Raw genomic sequence first — 19,227 nt, 5'->3', positions numbered from 1 at the left:
TCGTGTAGGTACGACGTATAAGGACGAGAGCAGGCCCTGGCCGAGGCTGTAGAATGATATCTGTCTTTGTCCTAAACTAGGAGACATATATATATTCCTACTTCTAATTGGTTTCGGTTTTCTATCCTTTTTCTTTGGGATTTTGGTTTCCTATCATGACACGTTTCTGTCGAGGAATAAAGCATCGAAAGTTAAGATCAAATAGCAGATTGTCGTTTTCTCATAGTAACGACAAAGGAGATATGCCGATCTCTCTAAGTAGCGGGCATTATCCCGATAGAATCCATCCGGTTTCTTCTATCAGTATCTTGATGAGGTTAGAGGTCTATTAAGGAAATATGGGCTGCCATTGCTCCTCGGATTAGTCAATCTCGCACATTCATACTGCAGGTTTTCCCGTATGTGGCATATCCTGACTACATGAATTATCCGTGCGAGATAATCCATCATAATTTCTTGATCTGTTATCGTGCTAGAATATCAGGTTAAAGAAATGGATGTGTTCATGTTCATGCAGAAATAAATTTCCTGATGTTTTCCCTGCAATCCATTTGTGAGTTTCTTCACATTGCTTTACCTATCTTACCCGTCATGTTGATTTTTAGATATCGAGCAGTTACAAGTGCTTACTACCGAGGAGCAGTAGGGGCAATGCTTGTCTACGACATAACGAAGCGACAGTCATTCGATCACGTGGCAAGATGGTTGGAAGAACTGAGGGGACACGCCGACAAAAACATAGCGATTATGCTTATAGGAAACAAGACGGATCTCGGGACACTACGTGCTGTTCCCACCGAGGATGCGAAAGAATACGCTCAAAGGGAAAGCCTCTTCTTCATGGAGACATCGGCCCTCGATGCAAGTAACGTCGAGCCAGCTTTCCTAACGGTTCTGACAGAGATTTATCGGATCGTGAGCAAGAAGAGTCTTGTTGCCAACGATGAAGGAGAGACAGGAGGGAACTCTTCGTTGCTGAAAGGAACAAATATAGTTGTTCCTGGAGAAGAGACACGGTCTAAAGGGACAGGATGTTGTGGAACATCCTAAACCTCTTCCTGAACCAGAAGTCTGTGTGTTTTTCCACTTTTGGTTTTTTCTTTCTTCCCTTAATCTTGTGACTCTGTGCTTTTTCTGGTTAAATTTATAAAAATGGTAATCAGTGTAACTAATCTCTGTATGTTTTAACGATTCATTGCCTTAGCCATACAGATTCTGTGGACCACCTCATATATCTGTGAACAACATTTTGTTAGAATATTTCTAATAACATGGGGTTCGGATACTTTTAATCTAATTCGATACTATATTATAAATGATATTTTATTAAATATAAAATCTATAAAAAAAATAAATTTAAAAATGATGAAAATCTAATTTCTATACTTTTTGTTGGACATATTTATTTTCAAATTTACAAAATGTGTCATTATAATTAATAAATTTGCAAAAGATATCATTATAATTTCTAAACTGATTTATGTATCAATATCGTTTTATCCCGTACTAATTAAAAAATTTGAAAATTATAATAATATATTTTATAGGTTTGAGAATTATAATAATAAATTTTATAGTTTTAATAATAAATTTGTTAAGCGCAAAGTTTATAAATTAAATTTTCACCATTTTACAAGTTAAGAAATTTTTGTGGTTTTATCCTTTCTAGAGAATATTTTATTTTTAATAACTTTCTATTTATGTAAGAATGTAAAATTCGGTTTTAGGTCTTTAAAGACCCCCGACTCGTACCTACCTCTATTTACGAATTCAAACATTTGAAATAGCTAGGAATCCAAAAATTCGGATACCCGATATATTCGGATTTGTATAGGATGCATGCCAAGATTACTAAATTTTTACAAGAAGCCAATAGCATCTCATTTCAACAGGACAATAACAAGGAAATTATTTTAGAATGAAACGTAGCAATTTCTTCAGCATACACAGTGTGCACAGCAACTTCTCGCTGTTGCATTCTTGTAGTTGAGAGGGGAAAGGCCAAACGCTATTTGACTAAGGGTTTGACTGGTTGTAACGCAGCGGTTGCGGTTGCGGGTGACAACGTTTTCAAAACGTTTGATAGCGATTATAAATGATTAGTATTGACTGGTTGAGAAGTTGTTGTTAGTAGCGATTGTATGTGGGTGCAGTTAGAAGTAAATGGTTCATTACGATTGCGGTTGCGTTTTGATATAAATTGTCAAAAAAAATATTATTTAAAAATAATTTTTTATAATAGTTTTAATTAAATTTTTCGTATCATTTTATTTACTAAATTTATAATAATTAAATAATAAATTTAAAATAAAAATATTATCAATTTAATTTATTTTCAAGTAAAAAAATAATTTTATTATAAAAATTATTAAAAATAATCATTATTAAACCTAAAAATTATACTATTGTATTTTTTTTATTAAAATATAATACTAAAAAATAATATCAAATCATAACACTAAACAAAATCATCACCAATATATATATTAATGTTTTATATAATTTCTAATAAAAATATTTTAGTTTTTTTATCAAAACGCCGGAAACCGCTACCAAAACACAAGTTGGAAGCTGCGATTAGAAAACACAAGTTTGGTTGCGGTTGCGGTTGGTTGCGGTTCAACCAGTCAGTTTTTCAATCGCCCGCACCGCCAGAAATCGCAACCGCTCCGTTTGCGGGTGGCGGCGGTGCAACCAGTCGGCCCCTAAAGAAATCGGTTTGGCGATTTTTAACACTTCACCACCGAGAAGCTCCTGAAGCGGCGCGTCTCTCGTATTCACATTGCTCTTCCTTGCTGAATTCCTCCAGCAGTTCCCTTTGTCTCGGAGTCAGGTTTCTGCCAACAACCCGCCAGAAATCGCAACCGCTCCGTTTGCGGGTGGCGGCGGTGCAACCAGTCGGCCCCTAAAGAAATCGGTTTGGCGATTTTTAACACTTCACCACCGAGAAGCTCCTGAAGCGGCGCGTCTCTCGTATTCACATTGCTCTTCCTTGCTGAATTCCTCCAGCAGTTCCCTTTGTCTCGGAGTCAGGTTTCTGCCAACAACCAATGGAGATTGATTCTTCACCATCATCACGATTCATATCCGACATCACGAAGATCTATAGAGATTTCACTTACCTCGGGATGCTGACGTTGAAATGCACATACTGATCCCCGAATCTTGACGAATTTCTTGGCCTGATACCTGTAACACGGGCAAAAGGCACGAGGTTTCCAGAGATCAATCGAGCAAGAAAACTACTGAGGAGAGGTTTTTTTTCCTTTTTATTTCTGTTTAGCTTTGCTGCAGCATTCAGAAATTCTCCCTTTTTTCTTTTCTCATAATCGACTTTTGGTAAATTGCTCAAGTTTCTCTTTTCTCTTGGGTGTGAGCTATCACTGTGAGCTTGTCTCACCTTTATTTATTCCTCAAGACCACTTTCTGACCAGGTTGGGTTCCAGGGCGGATCTGCAACAACAGAGTTTCAATCTCAGTTCATCGGAAAAAAGTTCTGAAGAGAGTCGGATAGATATCAGATCTCATGGGTCGACAGAGAAAACCCTAAAATATCTGTCATCATCAAACAGCCTTGATCCAGCACAAACAAAAACCAGACATTTCTAATCAAACAATAGGGAATACAGGAGTTCAGAATTGACCCATCTATGCTTTACAATCGGGTCTTCGAAAGGTTAAAATTCTCCAATTCAAGAGTTTAGGAAGTTCTTGTTAGCGAATTAAGGAAGTGTCCATAAGACTCTGCATCATCAAGAAGGTTTGAAGAATGTAGATAACGTTGAAGGAAGTTCAAGAAGAAGTTATCAGTTTGTATTTTTTCAGTTTGTAATACAGTTGTAACCACCTCTGTAAAAACTCTATATATGTTGTTATGTGTTATGAAATAAAATATGTTTTATAAGGAATTTAGAACCTGTAAAACTCCTCCTGATACTCTCCATCAATATAGAAAACAGAACAAGTCTAAGAAACAGACCGTATCAGTTCTCTTCATAAATATTTTCGGACTTCATTGGAAGCTTTCAAAACTCTGGTTTCAGTAGCGAAGTTTAGGCCATTGACTCGATCTTACGGTAAACCTTAAACACTAAAGTTGAAAAATAGGTTTACAAACCTTCACGACAACACCACCGGTGAGGGTTGGTACATGGACAGTTCCTCCAAGAACGGCCTGAAGGCAACAAGAATATAGCAGCAGTCACCAGGACAAAGCAACAAAAATAACTTTGAGAAATGAAGTCCGATGATAAAGATGGACAGTTACATTACCTGGGTGACACTTAGAACGGAATCCACATGGATATCTGCTCCATCTCTACGGAAAACAGGATCTTCACGAACCTGAACAAGGAATGTGATCAAGTTATCGAGAACATAGTCCGATATATTTCACCAAAAATGCCCAAAAAAAAAGTTGATAATCAAGAAACCTTGATAGCAACATAAAGATCTCCAGGTTGAACTCCATCAGGATCAGCTCCACCTGATCTTATAACCTTTATTGTTTCATTACTATCCACTCCTGAAAGAGCAGAAAAAAAAAGCCGTGAACAAAGATCAAGTGCCTGAAGGATTTGAGACAATTATATAGAATTCTTTGAATCACCCCCATGATAAGACATTACCTGGATCAAATATTCAATTTAACTGTCTCCTGTCCTCGAACTACTCCAGCTCCTCTACATGTTTTGCAAATGCTCTAGTAAAACCACCACAAGAAACAGATTGAGCAATTAAGTAACTCTACAAAACCTAGTTAGAAATCATATTCTCGGCAGGTATCGGCATAAACAGAGGATGTTTTCACATATACATATTAAACAAATACACGTTAAATATTTAAAAAAAAAACATGTGGAATGTGAAGCTGAAACTATCATAAATATAACATACCGAGAAAGTTTGTCCTGCTCCTCTGCATTTCTGGCAAGTTGTTTGGATGCTGAATAGACCCCTTCTCATTGTTGTCTGGAAAAGACATCGGTAACACATGTAAATCAGAGAAAGCCGCGTAATTACAAAGCTCAACAACTTCAACTTCAATGTTCTTTAGCTGGATACTGACCATTCCTAAACCATTACATGCTTTGCATTTTTCACGTTTGCTACCAGGAGGAACACCTTGCCCGCCTGATTAAAAGGAAATGGAATAGAACAACAATGTGTAAACTTAGTTGAGATAATGATAACAACAAAAGCATTCTGATCACCTGAATATATTGTAATGTACTTGATACGAGGAGGATATACATAATGCCAGAACAATATGCGTCAAAATATTCTTTTCTACTTTCGAAATGATTCACAAACCTAGCCGCATAAGAATCTTTCAATATCATGGTTAAATTTTCAACCTAGCTGTCTGTTTTAGTTTCTACACTTTATCAATTTGCAATGTAATCCGAACGCCTTTTCTAGTAATGGGAACATACCACAAGCATTGCACGCCACATCAGTTTGAAATGAAATAGTTTTGGAGCATCCTTGAACAGCTTCCATAAAAGAGAGTTCAAGCGCAACCTGAGAACGATAAAGAAGAAAGTACAAAAGGAAATAAATTAAACCTGAAGCATCGAGAAGATCTCAGAGAAAATAAGTAGATTGTAGTACCACCTTGACATCTTGACCTCCAATATCTTGTTGTCTGAACATGTTGAATATCTGATTTGCAGAGTAAAAGTGGAAAACATGCATTAAAAGGTCAAGCTAATTGAAAGAAGAATACAACTTGGCAGCATTTACCACAGCATAAAAGGAAGAGAATTGAAAGAGGTTATTACATCGCCATTGAAGTTGTTAAATATGTCGAATGGGTTAAATCCACCCCCAAAACCTGAATCATTCGAAAAACCACCAGCAGCATTTTGTTCAAAAGCGTCATGCCCAACCTACACAATACACCAAACTTTAATCATATATGAGAAGAATTATGAATAATCCAGAAAAGGACACAAAAACAGGTCATTTGGCTATACCGATTCCAAGAAATACTAAAGATCCTGATACCTGATCATAAAGATCACGCTTCTCCTTATCTTTTAAAACCTGACAAGCACCCAAATCTCAAATTCGTTCAATGGGAAAAAGTAAAACATCACAACAAAATATGTTCATAGATCTAAGGTGCAAAACTCACTTCATACGCTTTTGAGACCTCCTGGAACTTCTTCTCAGCTTCTGGGTCATCTTTGTTCATATCAGGATGAAGCTTCTTCGCAAGCTGGCAAAAGATACAGATAATAGCATCGAAGCAACAAAAAATTAACCACCCAAGTTCCCAGCACCATCAAAGAAACGACTGTTAAGTAATTATTCACATTCTCATGGACAATCAGATAGAACATATCAGAATTGGATCCATACGGCATAATAGGCCTTCTTTATTTCACTTTCTGAAGCATTCTTGCTCACTCCAAGTACTTCGTAATAATCCTGGGCGGGCATAAATGCTGGACCTGGAGTTCAAAATGGCAAAATATCACAAAGTACATTCATTGTAACGAGCTTCAAGGATGGAACCTAAGAACTTTTCCCAAGTAAGAAATATCTAATACTACCTGTTCCATGAATCGACCTGGTTGGACCCAAACTGGCGTTCCCTTTCCGACCGTTTCCTACATTTTAAACAACAAAACATAAACCCTTTTGCGAAGAACTCAATCCAAATGCATCAGAAGTTCAGAACCCATTCCTACATACATCGGATTCATAAACATAAGTCGAAACGTTACAGTTTATCTCTTCTTGTAGAGCTTACCAGCTTTTGAAGTGTAATTCCCAAGCACTCTAACATGGCTGCCAATATCCGTATCGAATCTCCTACAACTCCCTCCAAAAACGTGCCTGCGAACCTGAAGAACCGCAAAAGCCAAACAAAAAACGTAATCAACCAATCAATTAGAAGAACAACCGAGAAATTCATATCAACGAGGGAAGACAAGGATAACTCACCGAATTTCCCGAATCCTTGAGAAGCCTCGAGGAGAGAGGTCGACGAGTCAACAGTCGAAGAACCTTTACGCCATTGACGGGAGCCATTTCCGTGCGCTCTCAAGCATTGGTTTCCAAATGTTCGGATCCGTTTCTGGAACGTTCTTATTAAATTGGGCGGATTAGGAGAGGTTCTCAGACCGAGAAGCCAATCTTAAACCCTAGCAAAACCCCGTCCAGTTGTCCATAAACTGTACAAAAGAAAAAAAGCTTTTTTTTTTTTTGAGATTTCCTAATTCAAGAACCAGGAAAAAAACCTCTTTGCGACGCCACAAAATCGGAGACGCCAATTCCCGACCCGACCCGACCCGACCCGAAATGGATCCGTGCTTTCTCTCGACTCTGTTTGGCTGCCTGGAAAATTGCAGGGAAGGAAAATTAACTCTAATGTCCGTCGTTGCCGAGTTTCCTTTCCTCCTCGAGCGTCTTGGTTGCAGGGAAAAATGATTGAGCCGAACCCAATTATTTATAGCTGTATTCAAAATAAATTTGATATAAAAAATTAAATAGATATAATTTAAAAACAAAAAACAAAAAATTGAGTTCACTCCAAATTCGAAATTTTCTTTCAAAAATTAACATTTTATCAACCAAAATAGAATCTTAATCGACACGAATATAATATAAAAATCAAATGGATATAATTTTTTCTTTAAAAAAAAAAACTGAACCCAAACCAAAAAAATGTCCACTCCTACCCACAACTGGTTTAAACGCGAACAAAAATAAAAATTGCTTCAATCATTAAAAAAAAAAAGGCTCCTCCTTTAAACTCCCTTATATGGTGAATGATCAAATCGACCAGAGCCAGAGATTCTCTCTTGATTACTACCAGACCATTAACATGTCCTGACGAGGGGCTACAGACGAGACAACAATGTATATAAGCAGCCGACATCAAAAGACAGCTGCTTTGGAAGAGCATCCTGTAGTCGATGGAGACGAACAGTCACTCAGTCTCCGTTATTGTCCATGCCCTGCTCTTAACGTTCTCTTCATGTACCCTGAATGAGCTCGACGAAGAGTTCGACTCTTTCCTGACCTCTCCATCCCGAGAATCGAATTAACTATAAAAATCGAATAGTTATGATTTCTCTAAATTCATCAAAACCCGGATTTAACCCCCAAAACATTCGCCCCTAGATATTGGTTTGCATGTATGGGTGCCGGGAGAGGGGGTTCAGACATTGCTGAGGTGGCGAGACCCCGAGGGCTACGAGCCTGTTCCTCTTGTTCGGTCGCCGATCATCAGAGCGGTGGCTCTGGTCGGTGTGATGGAGTTTATTATCTGAGGGCACCCTCAGTTCATGAGCGAGTTTGCCTTGTGTTCCAAGCAACTTCTTCAAGTGATTATATTACCCAATTTTCAGATCTCATTTCTGTTAATTTATAATTGTATTCAATCTCATGCAATACACTCCTATTAAAAAAGTACATGTTCACAAAAAAAAAAAAAAAGATTGTTGGCAAAAGCAAATTAAATTGTGGATTCAAAGACAAAGTCTATTATACTCTTTAAGAAAATTGTGAAAAGATTTGTAAAAACGTTAACGTAAACACCAAGACTCTTAGACGTCAAACACAAATCAAACGAAGAACAAGTGCATTTGGTGAAACCGAGTTTGGTACAGCACAAACAGGAAGCAAAACCGGGTAACCCGAAAAAAAAAATCTCGAAATCTAAAACTTAAGCTCATGTGGCTTGTCGCCTTGTTTCAGAGAGAACCTCGCACCAAGGTAAGCCCTCAGTTCCGGAACAGCCTCGATGACCTTGATCAATGCCGCATCAATGGCTTTCTGGTCGTCTTTCTTCTCTTGCGGGATCACGTTCTTCTCCTGGAGATTCCGTGACATAAAATGAGTAAACAGATCATGTAAAAGGGTATCGAAATCGATGAGAAATCTCATAGGAAAAGATCCAAGTGGCAAACCTCCTTCTCGGCCTCAAAGAACTCGCCCTCCCCCTTCTTCTTCTTCTTCTCGGCAGCCTTGGCAAAGTACTTGTCATCGAATTTCTCAACATTGACACCAGAGATGTCAACCTTGGTCGATGTTCCAATGACATATGACTGGTTGACACGCCTCAAAGGGACACCATTGACCTTGAATGGCCCTTCAAAAGGTCACGAGGAACAAGAGAAGGAGCTCAAACAAATCTGATACCGACAGCTAAAACTAAAGGCCCTTCAGAAGGATTAGATAGAGAAACTCACCAGTGACCAACAGAAGTCCGGATGAAAGCTGCTTCAAGAACACAACTCTCTTTCCCACAGACCGTATCAGTTCTCTTCATAAATATTTTCGGACTTCATTGGAAGCTTTCAAAACTCTGGTTTCAGTAGCGAAGTTTAGGCCATTGACTCGATCTTACGGTAAACCTTAAACACTAAAGTTGAAAAATAGGTTTACAAACCTTCACGACAACACCACCGGTGAGGGTTGGTACATGGACAGTTCCTCCAAGAACGGCCTGAAGGCAACAAGAATATAGCAGCAGTCACCAGGACAAAGCAACAAAAATAACTTTGAGAAATGAAGTCCGATGATAAAGATGGACAGTTACATTACCTGGGTGACACTTAGAACGGAATCCACATGGATATCTGCTCCATCTCTACGGAAAACAGGATCTTCACGAACCTGAACAAGGAATGTGATCAAGTTATCGAGAACATAGTCCGATATATTTCACCAAAAATGCCCAAAAAAAAAGTTGATAATCAAGAAACCTTGATAGCAACATAAAGATCTCCAGGTTGAACTCCATCAGGATCAGCTGAACAGTAAACAGATTATAATCAACCAAATTTGTAATAACAATATCTAAATGTCTTGCAACCCAAAAACGCATGGATCCATTATCTACATATCCAAGCAATTAAAAGATACCCAGGATTCAACAATGCCCACTGAATCCAGCAAAATTTGAGAGTTACCCGCTACTTCAATATCCACCAAAACCAAAACTTTACAACACTCAGCCACATTCCACCAACGAATAGTACCTGAGCTTGGTGGGTTTCGGCTTACGCTTGTTGGCAAGCGGTTTCTTGACGTCTTCGGCCGGATAGAACTTGGGAGTCTTCTCCGCTGGAGCCTCAGGCTTGGGCTTCGGGTCGTGGTGGGGGAATTTTCCGCCATTTTTGGCCTTGATAGCCCAGAGACCTCTTTTGTGGTACATCTTCGATCTGGAGAACTTGCCGACTCCCCTGATGAGATCGGGGTTTCTGCTCACCTGCTGCGTCTTCCTCGGCGCCATTGGAAATGGTGATTGAGCTCTCCTACGTTCCCTTTCTTTTTCTCCGAGTGGCTCAAACCCTAGAAAGCAAAGTCGTGTGCTTTACCGGCGGCAAATATATATAAGAGCCAGAAACAGGAAAGAAAGAAATGCCAAAACCCTAGGACATTCGGGGTCATGGGTCGGACTCTAACCAGAAGATTTGGGCCTGCTTTTCAGCCCATATTTTAAAATTGGGCTAAGCTTCATTTCCATGCTTTGATCCGTTTTTAAACTATTCAATTATGTAGTATAAACTTTTTTTATCCGTTTTTTTATAACCCGAACCTTCTGTCCGACTACATCCATCCTAAATCCAAGATCAGTATATAGACCATTTTTTATCCAGAAATTACATCCCTCCACACCAGTTGAATTTTTCAATCGCGGAAAAAGTATATCCATTCGATATTTATACAAAATTTATACAAAATGTGGTTGAGTTTAATTTTCGTTGATAAAAATATTTATTTTCTAAAAGGAAATTCAGTTTTGATTTATTCTTTTTCGTTTTTTGTTTAAATTAGAATTTATCGATTCTAAACTATTCAATTTTTATATTGGATTTGATTCCAATAGGATTATGTTGGATTTTAGTGTTTTGCTCTTTCACTTCTCCAAAGACCAGATGATTACATGTTTTTAAGACAAGAATCGTTAGTGAAGCATTAGCAAAGCCTTTGAATTTTCACATTCTTAATAGGATTTGTAGTGCAGAGCCCAAGAAATAGGGTTGAAGAGGACAAAGACAACTTACGTTGCATGCATTAGGGTGGACGTCTCGAAACCGAACCATATCAAACCGCAAAATACAATATTTTTCCCAAAACGAACCATCTAAAATTCCTTAACGATATGTTTTTTTATAAAACTGAATTTTCTATAACCGAACCGAATCGAACTAATCTATAAAAAATCCCAAAAACCAAAATTTTCTTAAAAAGATCTAATTTTTTTTAATAAAAAAACAATAACGAAACAAACCGAAACCAAACCGAATATGATATAATAACAAATTGTTACATATTTTTGAAAAACCAAAAAAATCGAACCGAACTATTCCCGAAACAACCCCTTACTATGCATAGATAATATATTACAAAAGAATACAAAAAGGGGGTGTAAGGAAATGAAAACTCTTTGTCCCTCTATCTGGTAGCTTAGCCTCTTCCTCATTTACAACCTTATCCAGAGACCAATGCCCATGAAACAAAACTAACTAATCTCTTCTAGATTCACTAACCAAGCTAATCTGGTTATGATCACTCTGTCTAAAACTCTCAATCCCTCCAAGGCTATCCCTATCTACCCACAAACTCTCCTTCCCAGTCACATGTTTCAGTGAGTATTACAGGCTATGCACATCAACAAGGCTTGAAGGGCATGCTTGCACAATGTACAGAGCTTCATAGTTGAGCCTTTGAGTAAAGGGCAGGCAGCAGCTTCAGAGTTATATCACCATAGGGTTGATCTTGTTGCACATCTATAAGCCCATTACTCTTCAACACCTGCAGTTGAATACAAACTACCAACTCAGTAACTGAAAGGAGGAGGCAGAAAGTGTGACTCAAGGCAATGACCCGAAAGCTATATATATTGTGTTTGAGAGTCACCAGTGTCTCGAAGAACATCCGAGCAGACAGCTTCCTTTTCTTTCCTTGCAAGATCTTTTTCAAGCTGAGATCTTCGGATGGACCCTCGGAAGTCGGGCTACTTCCAGAACGTTCTTTTAGATACTGAGCCAACGCTCTGCAAGGGGTAGTAACAGCTGGATAAGTCCACCATTCATAATGAAAGACAAAGGGAAAGACAGAAGCCTCTTGAACTACATGTTAGAGAATCTAAGACCACCTTGTTCTCACTGACAAAGCACCAGATCTTCGACTAGCTGCGGATTTTATCGGTGTATCGCTGCCTGCCTCCAGAAAAGAAAGTTCCTACATGCACATTCAATGTCATCAGATGGAGATATGGAGGTCAAAACGATAAACAAAAGGAGAACACATGAAATGTGAGAACGAACTTCATCTATTTCAGGAATATCTGAAAGCTCGGAATTCTCTGGTATGGGGAAATCCTCTGGAATTGTCCCTGGAATTTCAGACTCGGTTCTGCAAGATGAAGTTTCGGCGGTATAGGATGGCATGGCTGATGACATCCCAGAAGTTCCAGGCTGAGGAGTGAACTCATCAGTTCTAGAAGGCGAGAATCTTGCGGGCGAGTCCAGGAACTCAGGGGGAGCTCCATCTCTAAAACGTTCGATTTCCATGTCATCATTACCAAATGACTGGGCAGATCGTGCTACCGTTGCTTCAGATCCAAGATGAGGAGATAGGAGAACCGTAAAATCTTGGACAGCCTCAGTTTCCTGAGCTGGAGACTGATGAACCATCCTGTCTGTATGAGCTTCGGTGGCAGAATGAGGAGACAGAGGAACATTGGATTCTTGAATCGGAGACTGAACAGTTGTAAATTCCGGGTTAACTTCAGAGACAGCTTCCTGAGTAGGAGATAATACAGATGTCTGTTCCGGGACAGTGTCATCTCTGACGGCAAGATGTGGCTTTGAAGCAACATATTCCTGTCTGAAACAATTGCTTAAATCATCTGATAAACCTGCAAGTGTACACACAATCAAAATCAATTAAGATATGCTTCAAACAGCAGAAATCAAAAATGGAAGACGACGAAGAACTAACCAGTTAAAAGAGGTTCATCGAACATTTGTTCTTTCCTTGACCGCTTATTCGTTCTCCAAATCCCTAGACTAGTTGAAGGCATGTTCCTCTTTTTCCGCAGTGTATCGCTAGGATCCTCCAGCCTCTGCTTCATTACCCTGTACATATAAATCTCTTGATCAGTACTCAACAAGTAATAAATAATCAAATTTATGTCAAGCAAGAGAGCAGCCATACTTGTTAGTTAATACAGTGGCTTTATCAAAATGCTTTCTCTTCCTTGGTCTTGGTTCAGGTTGCTGCTCTGCTGGGGGAGGACTTGGCTGGAGAGCCAGTTGAGGTGACGAAAGGACTTATACATATCACAGAAAAATAAAGAAAAAGAATTCAAGATTGTGCATATACAGGTGAAAACAAACAAACAAAAGGGATCCAAGCTATGTTTTGTACTCACCGAAATTTGCAGATTCTTCCTCGCGGACAGCAAAAGCCGGTGATCCTGAACAGAGCTCAAATCCTGAATGCCCTCCAAGATCTAACATCTCTTCAGCAATAACAGGGGTTGGATTTTCCTTCTCATTTAGGGTTTCATCTAAAAGTTCAGTCGGTTCATCAGTGTCGTTTCTTTGCTTCGGAGCAATGGATGGATGGATTCCAGGGCTGAAATCGTGAGTAGCATCACGCATTCTCTCGAACTCAGGAGCACTTTGAGGAGAATTTACGTCAGTGTTCTCTGTATTCAGTACTTCTGTCAAGTTGCTCGGTCTAGAATCCTGGAACTCCACGTTATCAGGAACTTCTTCTGTCCCATTATCATTACCAAAAGATTCAGGTTGAGCGACGTTAGAATTTCCTGGCTGATTGCTTGGTTCAGTCTCATTAGGCATTGCAGCATCTGTTTCTTCAACAACATTATCCAGGTTACCACTCAAAGGCACAGTGGTGTCAGTGCTGAAATCGCAAAGAAGTAATGATATTACAATAAAGTTATGGAGATTTAAGGGGAAAAAAGAAGAAGAAATGACCGTAGTAAAGGAAGTCAAAATCTACTAAGAGCCTCACTCGATGTTCATGGGTCTTAAATCTTGAAAGATATCCTGAAAAAAAAGACAATTAAGTTTCTTACTGTAAGAAGCTCTCCAGGACATGAAATCGAGTAATCCGAATATACAGAAATGGTTTGAAGTCAAGTTGTCAAGGATGCAAGTAAAAGGTCTCACCTCGTCAAAAGTTACAGCAACATAAGGATCAGTGCTGGTAGGAATTTGATCTGCAATATCGGCATTCAAGTTATAAACGTTTCTGCTCGGATGCAATGATAAATGCTATCAACCTACATATGCAAGTAAAAGGTACCTGTGAGAGTGATCTCTTCATGACTCCTAAGATGATTATTAAAGTCCCTAAGTTCAAAAAGAGAATGTTAAAACCCGCAGCCTAGTTGGAGATAAAAGATCTTACAGAAAAGAGAAGGCCACCTCTCAAATGTGTCATCATCCAAGTTGAAATCATCTAAGCTTAACGTCTCTGGCAAAGTCACTGATTCAACCGGTGCCTTTCTCGCCTCCTCTGGCAAGTCAACGTTGGTCGAAACGAAAGCCTTGGCTAACCATGTAAGGACGACATTACAGTCACGGAAAAGGTAATCAACTTTCTTCGAGTATATTCGCACAACTCCCAGTAAAAGGTGACCAGACATTCTCAATGCTAGTGGCACCTCAGGAAACATTATAAGCTCTGCATTTGTTCAAATTGTTCATTAGTCAATGAACAAAACCATCAATCCTGCATAAGATCAACTAAACAAGCAAATATAGCGAGGTATGAATTCTGAACACCAAACCAAACCCAAGAGAGGATTTAACAAAGCAACAAAATATTAAGGCGAAAGGATGAAACTTTCAATAACCCTATGGTCACACGATAACACAAACACGATTTGGTGGATGCCCATTTCAAAATAACCATACTTGCTTGAGCAGCAAAGTCTCGCACCAGTTATTGAAGGGCATTCACTGTATGTAGACAAATTCTATTTTTCCGTAAGCTCCTACCATATCATATATTGGACGACAAAAAGGGAAATCCTTATTAGAGAACGATGAAGAAATAAATCAAAACCGGCAAAAATGAAAATGCTGACTAAACAGCAAAAACTCAAGCTAAAGTATGCGACTTTTGATTACCCAAAGGCATATAACAGCACATTCACATAAATCCCAGGGCAAAAACACGATTCGGTGGATACCCATATCAAAACCATCATACTTATGCAGTAAAGGCGGAAAATTCCCGTCAATTTCCAAATGGGTATTCAGAAAATGTTCCAAAAAATGTAAAATTTCGACGAACTAACACCAAAGTCGATAAAACAATGGACAACGAAAGGCGAAACCATCGCGAAACAACAAAAAAAAAAATCGAACTGAACAGAGTGGGAAAGGACGAACCAACGGTTTTGGGTATGCTAGTGGAGGTGTAATGAGATTTCTTGAGGCGGTGTTGCAAGTGAGCCGCGCACCACACCGTCCCCAATGGACCTTTCCGAGCCAAAAACGTCTGCGAATAGAACATATCTTCTTCCTTCCGACAATTTTAGACACACACACAGAGAGCGAGAATGTTTTGGGATGTTTCTAGAGAGAGAAAGTGTGTGACAGGAAGATGTAGGGTTTGATCTGAACTGTTGAAAAGAGACGAAGTGTGGCGCGAAAAAACCATAGTGGCGCGTGTTGGAAAGAGTCAGTACTCAACAAGTAATAAATAATCAAATTTATGTCAAGCAAGAGAGCAGCCATACTTGTTAGTTAATACAGTGGCTTTATCAAAATGCTTTCTCTTCCTTGGTCTTGGTTCAGGTTGCTGCTCTGCTGGGGGAGGACTTGGCTGGAGAGCCAGTTGAGGGGACGAAAGAATTATGAATTGACCAAAGTACCCCTAAATAACTGGTATATTTACGAAACTTATCCCCGGTATGTTGATTTCACGAGGGGTGATATATATTTGATTTTCCCGGGGGGGTCATGAAATTAGTTAAAAATTTCATAGAAACATAAATTTTTAGATTTTCAATTTAATTTCATATGAAAATAATTTTGATATAATTTTGATAACATTTGGGTTTCATCAAACAGAACTTTAAGCGGTCCATTTCGATTTTCTTTTGCATTCGGTTCTTTTGCTTCTTAAACTTGTATGGAATTCTAATATTTTCTGATTAAAAATATATATTAGAATATATTTTTCTTTCGATTTTTGTTTATTTAATTTATTTCGAATTCAATGGAAGTTCAAAGATTTTGTGATACATTGTACTTCATTTCCTTTTACTCACCACAATCTATATATATATACACATATATAATCCAAATATATCTCTCCTCTCCTGTCAGTCTATTATTATTATTATTATTATTATTATTATTATTATTATTATTATTATTATTATTTTGCTTTGTTCCGGTATTTAATTAAATTCGGATCATAACAAAATTTAGGGATTTCAACAATTTGGTCTGCTTTATTTCAAATTGATATTATAAAGTTTTTTTTGGTAAAGATGAATTTTATAAATAAAAGAAATCGGTTGCTTTATAGAAGAAATTGGTTGCACATCCTCAAAATGGTTAATGTCATGGAGTTTATCTCTCAATACAACCAAAATAATTGGATTCTATTTTTTTGGATTTGCAAAATAACCGCAAAAAACCGCCTAAGAGCTAATTCAATGTTGTCAATGTTTTTTTTTTGGGTAACCGGGTTTTGTGGGCCGAGATCCAGATTAATCCCGGGACCGGAGCCAGCCATGTGATTTGAATTATATGCTTCTTCCCCAGCATGGAATTTGAACTCGGGGCGGGACTGACGCTTTGCGCCTCCATTTCACTGGTTGAACTATCCAGGTTGAATAATGTTGTCAATGTTGTTATTGTCGCTTGATTGATCGCTAAATAATTTTATCTTCTCCAATTTCCTCAATCAGATAATCAACATCTAGGGGTGGGCGTTTCGGTAAACGGTTCGGGTTCGGAACGGGAATTGATTGATTCGCTTCTTTCGGTTTTACAAAAATAGGTACCAATCGGTTTTTATATTGTATTCGATTCGGTTCGGTTTCGGTATCGGTTCGTTTTGGTTCCGGGTTTTATTAAAAAAAGGATAGATTTCTTTAAAAATATTCGGTTTTTTGAGATTTTTAAAGTTCGATTCGGTTTGGTTCGGTTCGGTTCCGAAAAAAATTCGGTTCTCTAAAAATGGTACCGTACGGGAATTAAGAACGGTTTTAGATCGGAAAAAATACCATTTTTCGGTTCGGTTCAGTCCGATTCCGAAGAACCGAACCGAAACGCTGAGCCCTATCAACATCTCAAACAATTTTTGATTTGTCTTCACAAAACTAAATTCATCAACAGACTTCACAAACATTGTGTTTCAAAGAGAATTAACCAAATAAATTAATTAGTCATTGTTGTCAGTTTATGCACCCGACATAATAAAATCAGAAGGTTAGGGTTGAAACTTAAAATAGAATGCACTGGAAAACTGTAACGACCCGAGGCCATTACAAAATGTCAAAGTTGTCCCCACACATCAACACGAGACCTTTTAACGTGTTTTGTCCTCACTCGCACACATTCCAGAAAGTACTTCCTAGGAGGTCACCCATCCTAAGACTATTCCAAGGCCAGCACGTCTAGCTTTGGAGTTCTCTCGATATGGACAACCGAAAAGGTAGATGCATCTTGTTACTATGAATTCAATCAATTTATTTAATTTATCCTTGATTGTGTAGTCTCATACCTACACAACCCTCAGATCTCTCTCATTTTGATGCGTTCGATTCATTCTTGTACCCCCTATCCAGAAGCTCGTCAGGAGCCGTCCATTGTCCATGCCTCTCGCACCGGTGATCACTCTCCGCCCTCGTACGGTATCCTGGGCTGTCACATGCCCACCAGCTTCCGTCTGGTTCGTCCTGAACCACACCGTACTAGAAGAGAACTAGCTCTGATACCATTTGTAACGACCCGAGGCCGCTACAGAATGATAGAGTTATCCCCACACACCAACACGAGACCTTTTAGCGTGTTTTATCTTCACTCGCACACATTCCGGAAAGTACTTCTCAGGAAGTCACACATCCTAAGACTACTCCAAGGCCAGCACGCTTAACTTTGGAGTTCTCTCTAGATGGACAACCGAAAAGATAGATGCAACTTGTTGCTATGAGTAGTTTAATCAATTTCTTTAAGTTATCCTTAACTGTGTAGTCTCATACCTACATAACCCTCGAATTCCTCTCATTCCACTGCGTTCGATTCATCTCTGTACCTCCTACCCAAAAACTTCTCAGGAGCCGCCCACTGTCCATGCCTCTCGCGCCGGCGATCACTCCCCGCCCTCCTATGGTATCCTAGGCTTCACAAAAACTATTGTCTTGCAATATATTGGTGAACCTGATGACTCTTTCTCTAATATTTTGTTGTTTTATCATTTCTTTCTTATTCCTTGAAATGAGTTTTGAGGCTTTTCACAAATAAATTCATAGGATCTTTTTTATCAACATTCTTATTCCGTTTTGTTTGTACGATTTCTTTTTTCAAAAAATGTAAACCCAAATTATTAAAATTAAACTCTTTAGGATTGAGTTTATTGGAAAAACTAATAGAATCATTGACCTTCTTTGTTTTGTAAAGTTCTCATATTATAGTTGGTTGTACTTTTTTCGTACACCTTTTTCACAAATTGTTGTATAAATCTTCTTTCAGATAATACAGACACAAATTATTAAGATAATTTGTATGATTCTTTCCAATATTTTTATTCTATTTTGTTTGTACGATTTCTTCTTTTTCAAATAATACAAACCCAAATTATTAAGATTAAATTCATTAGGATTGAGTTTAATGGAAAAACTACTAGAATCATTGACCTTCTTTGTTTTGTAAAGTTCTCATATAGTATGTCGTACTTTTTTGTACACTTTTTTTCACAAAATTGTTATATTAATCTTCTTTCCCATCATATCCTCATTAACTCTCGTAATAACTCCTTCTATAATTTTTTTTTTTATAAAATTACATACTAGAGTATTTATATCATTTTCTTCTACACTTCTAGAGAGTAATGAGAGAGAAAAGTTGAGAGAGAATGAAAAATGCATTTTGTATTACTTCACTAATCATGAACTTACAGATTTTTCGACAATAGATCGATCGTCCTTGACGAAAGATCGATCGTTGGACAATAAGCATTCTTTGGCACATTCAGGCAACGGAG

At 38.3% G+C, this 19,227-nt stretch overlaps 2 protein-coding genes and 2 pseudogenes across 3 annotated transcripts in view; 1 reads left to right on the top strand and 3 right to left on the bottom strand.

Annotated features, from left to right (window-relative positions):
- The window catches only part of LOC104809873 (ras-related protein RABA4c), a 2,222-nt gene extending 992 nt beyond the window's left edge, over positions 1 to 1,230 (top strand). The window contains exon 2 of the mRNA XM_010535972.1: positions 606 to 1,230. Within this exon, the coding sequence (XP_010534274.1) occupies positions 606 to 1,050 (445 nt within the window). The 3' untranslated portion in view covers positions 1,051 to 1,230. The remainder of the gene's footprint in view (positions 1 to 605) is intronic.
- Positions 1,231 to 2,879: 1,649 nt separating this feature from the next.
- On the bottom strand, positions 2,880 to 7,433 carry LOC104809872 (annotated as a pseudogene).
- A 1,045-nt stretch (positions 7,434 to 8,478) lies between these two features.
- LOC104809870 lies at positions 8,479 to 10,336 on the bottom strand (annotated as a pseudogene).
- A 920-nt stretch (positions 10,337 to 11,256) lies between these two features.
- LOC104809869 (sister chromatid cohesion 1 protein 3) lies at positions 11,257 to 15,619 on the bottom strand. 2 transcript variants are annotated; one of them, XM_010535968.2, is made up of 12 exons: positions 15,399 to 15,619; positions 14,427 to 14,685; positions 14,305 to 14,351; positions 14,169 to 14,218; positions 14,011 to 14,045; positions 13,403 to 13,899; positions 13,186 to 13,300; positions 12,970 to 13,106; positions 12,294 to 12,886; positions 12,122 to 12,207; positions 11,884 to 12,019; positions 11,257 to 11,778 (listed from the first exon to the last, which is right to left on the bottom strand). In XM_010535968.2, exons 1-12 carry the CDS (start codon positions 15,520 to 15,522, stop codon positions 11,677 to 11,679), a joined length of 2,181 nt encoding a protein of 726 aa, XP_010534270.1. In that variant the 5' UTR covers positions 15,523 to 15,619; the 3' UTR covers positions 11,257 to 11,676. The 2 variants fall into 2 exon arrangements, with proteins under 2 accessions (XP_010534270.1, XP_010534271.1); XM_010535969.2 differs by lacking the exon at positions 11,257 to 11,778 and having other exon boundaries at positions 11,928 to 12,019; positions 12,119 to 12,207.
- Positions 15,620 to 19,227: the final 3,608 nt, after the last annotated feature.

Source organism: Tarenaya hassleriana, unplaced genomic scaffold, assembly GCF_000463585.1.
Source record: "Tarenaya hassleriana unplaced genomic scaffold, ASM46358v1 Cleome17, whole genome shotgun sequence".
NCBI classification, from domain to species: domain Eukaryota; kingdom Viridiplantae; phylum Streptophyta; class Magnoliopsida; order Brassicales; family Cleomaceae; genus Tarenaya; species Tarenaya hassleriana.
Note: the sequence above shows the minus strand (reverse complement) of the source record. Positions and strands in the feature narration are given on the sequence as shown.

Bases quoted from the DNA above. Each gene is read 5' to 3' on its own strand.
- LOC104809869 (XM_010535968.2), bottom strand. From the start codon at position 15,522: ATGTTCTATTCGCAGACGTTTTTGGCTCGGAAAGGTCCATTGGGGACG. The intron at 13,900-14,010 runs GTGAGGCTCTTA...TTGCGATTTCAG, and splicing joins TTAAGACCCATGAACATCGA to CACTGACACCACTGTGCCTT. The intron at 12,208-12,293 runs GTTCGTTCTCAC...ATGTGCATGTAG, and splicing joins ATATTCCTGAAATAGATGAA to GAACTTTCTTTTCTGGAGGC.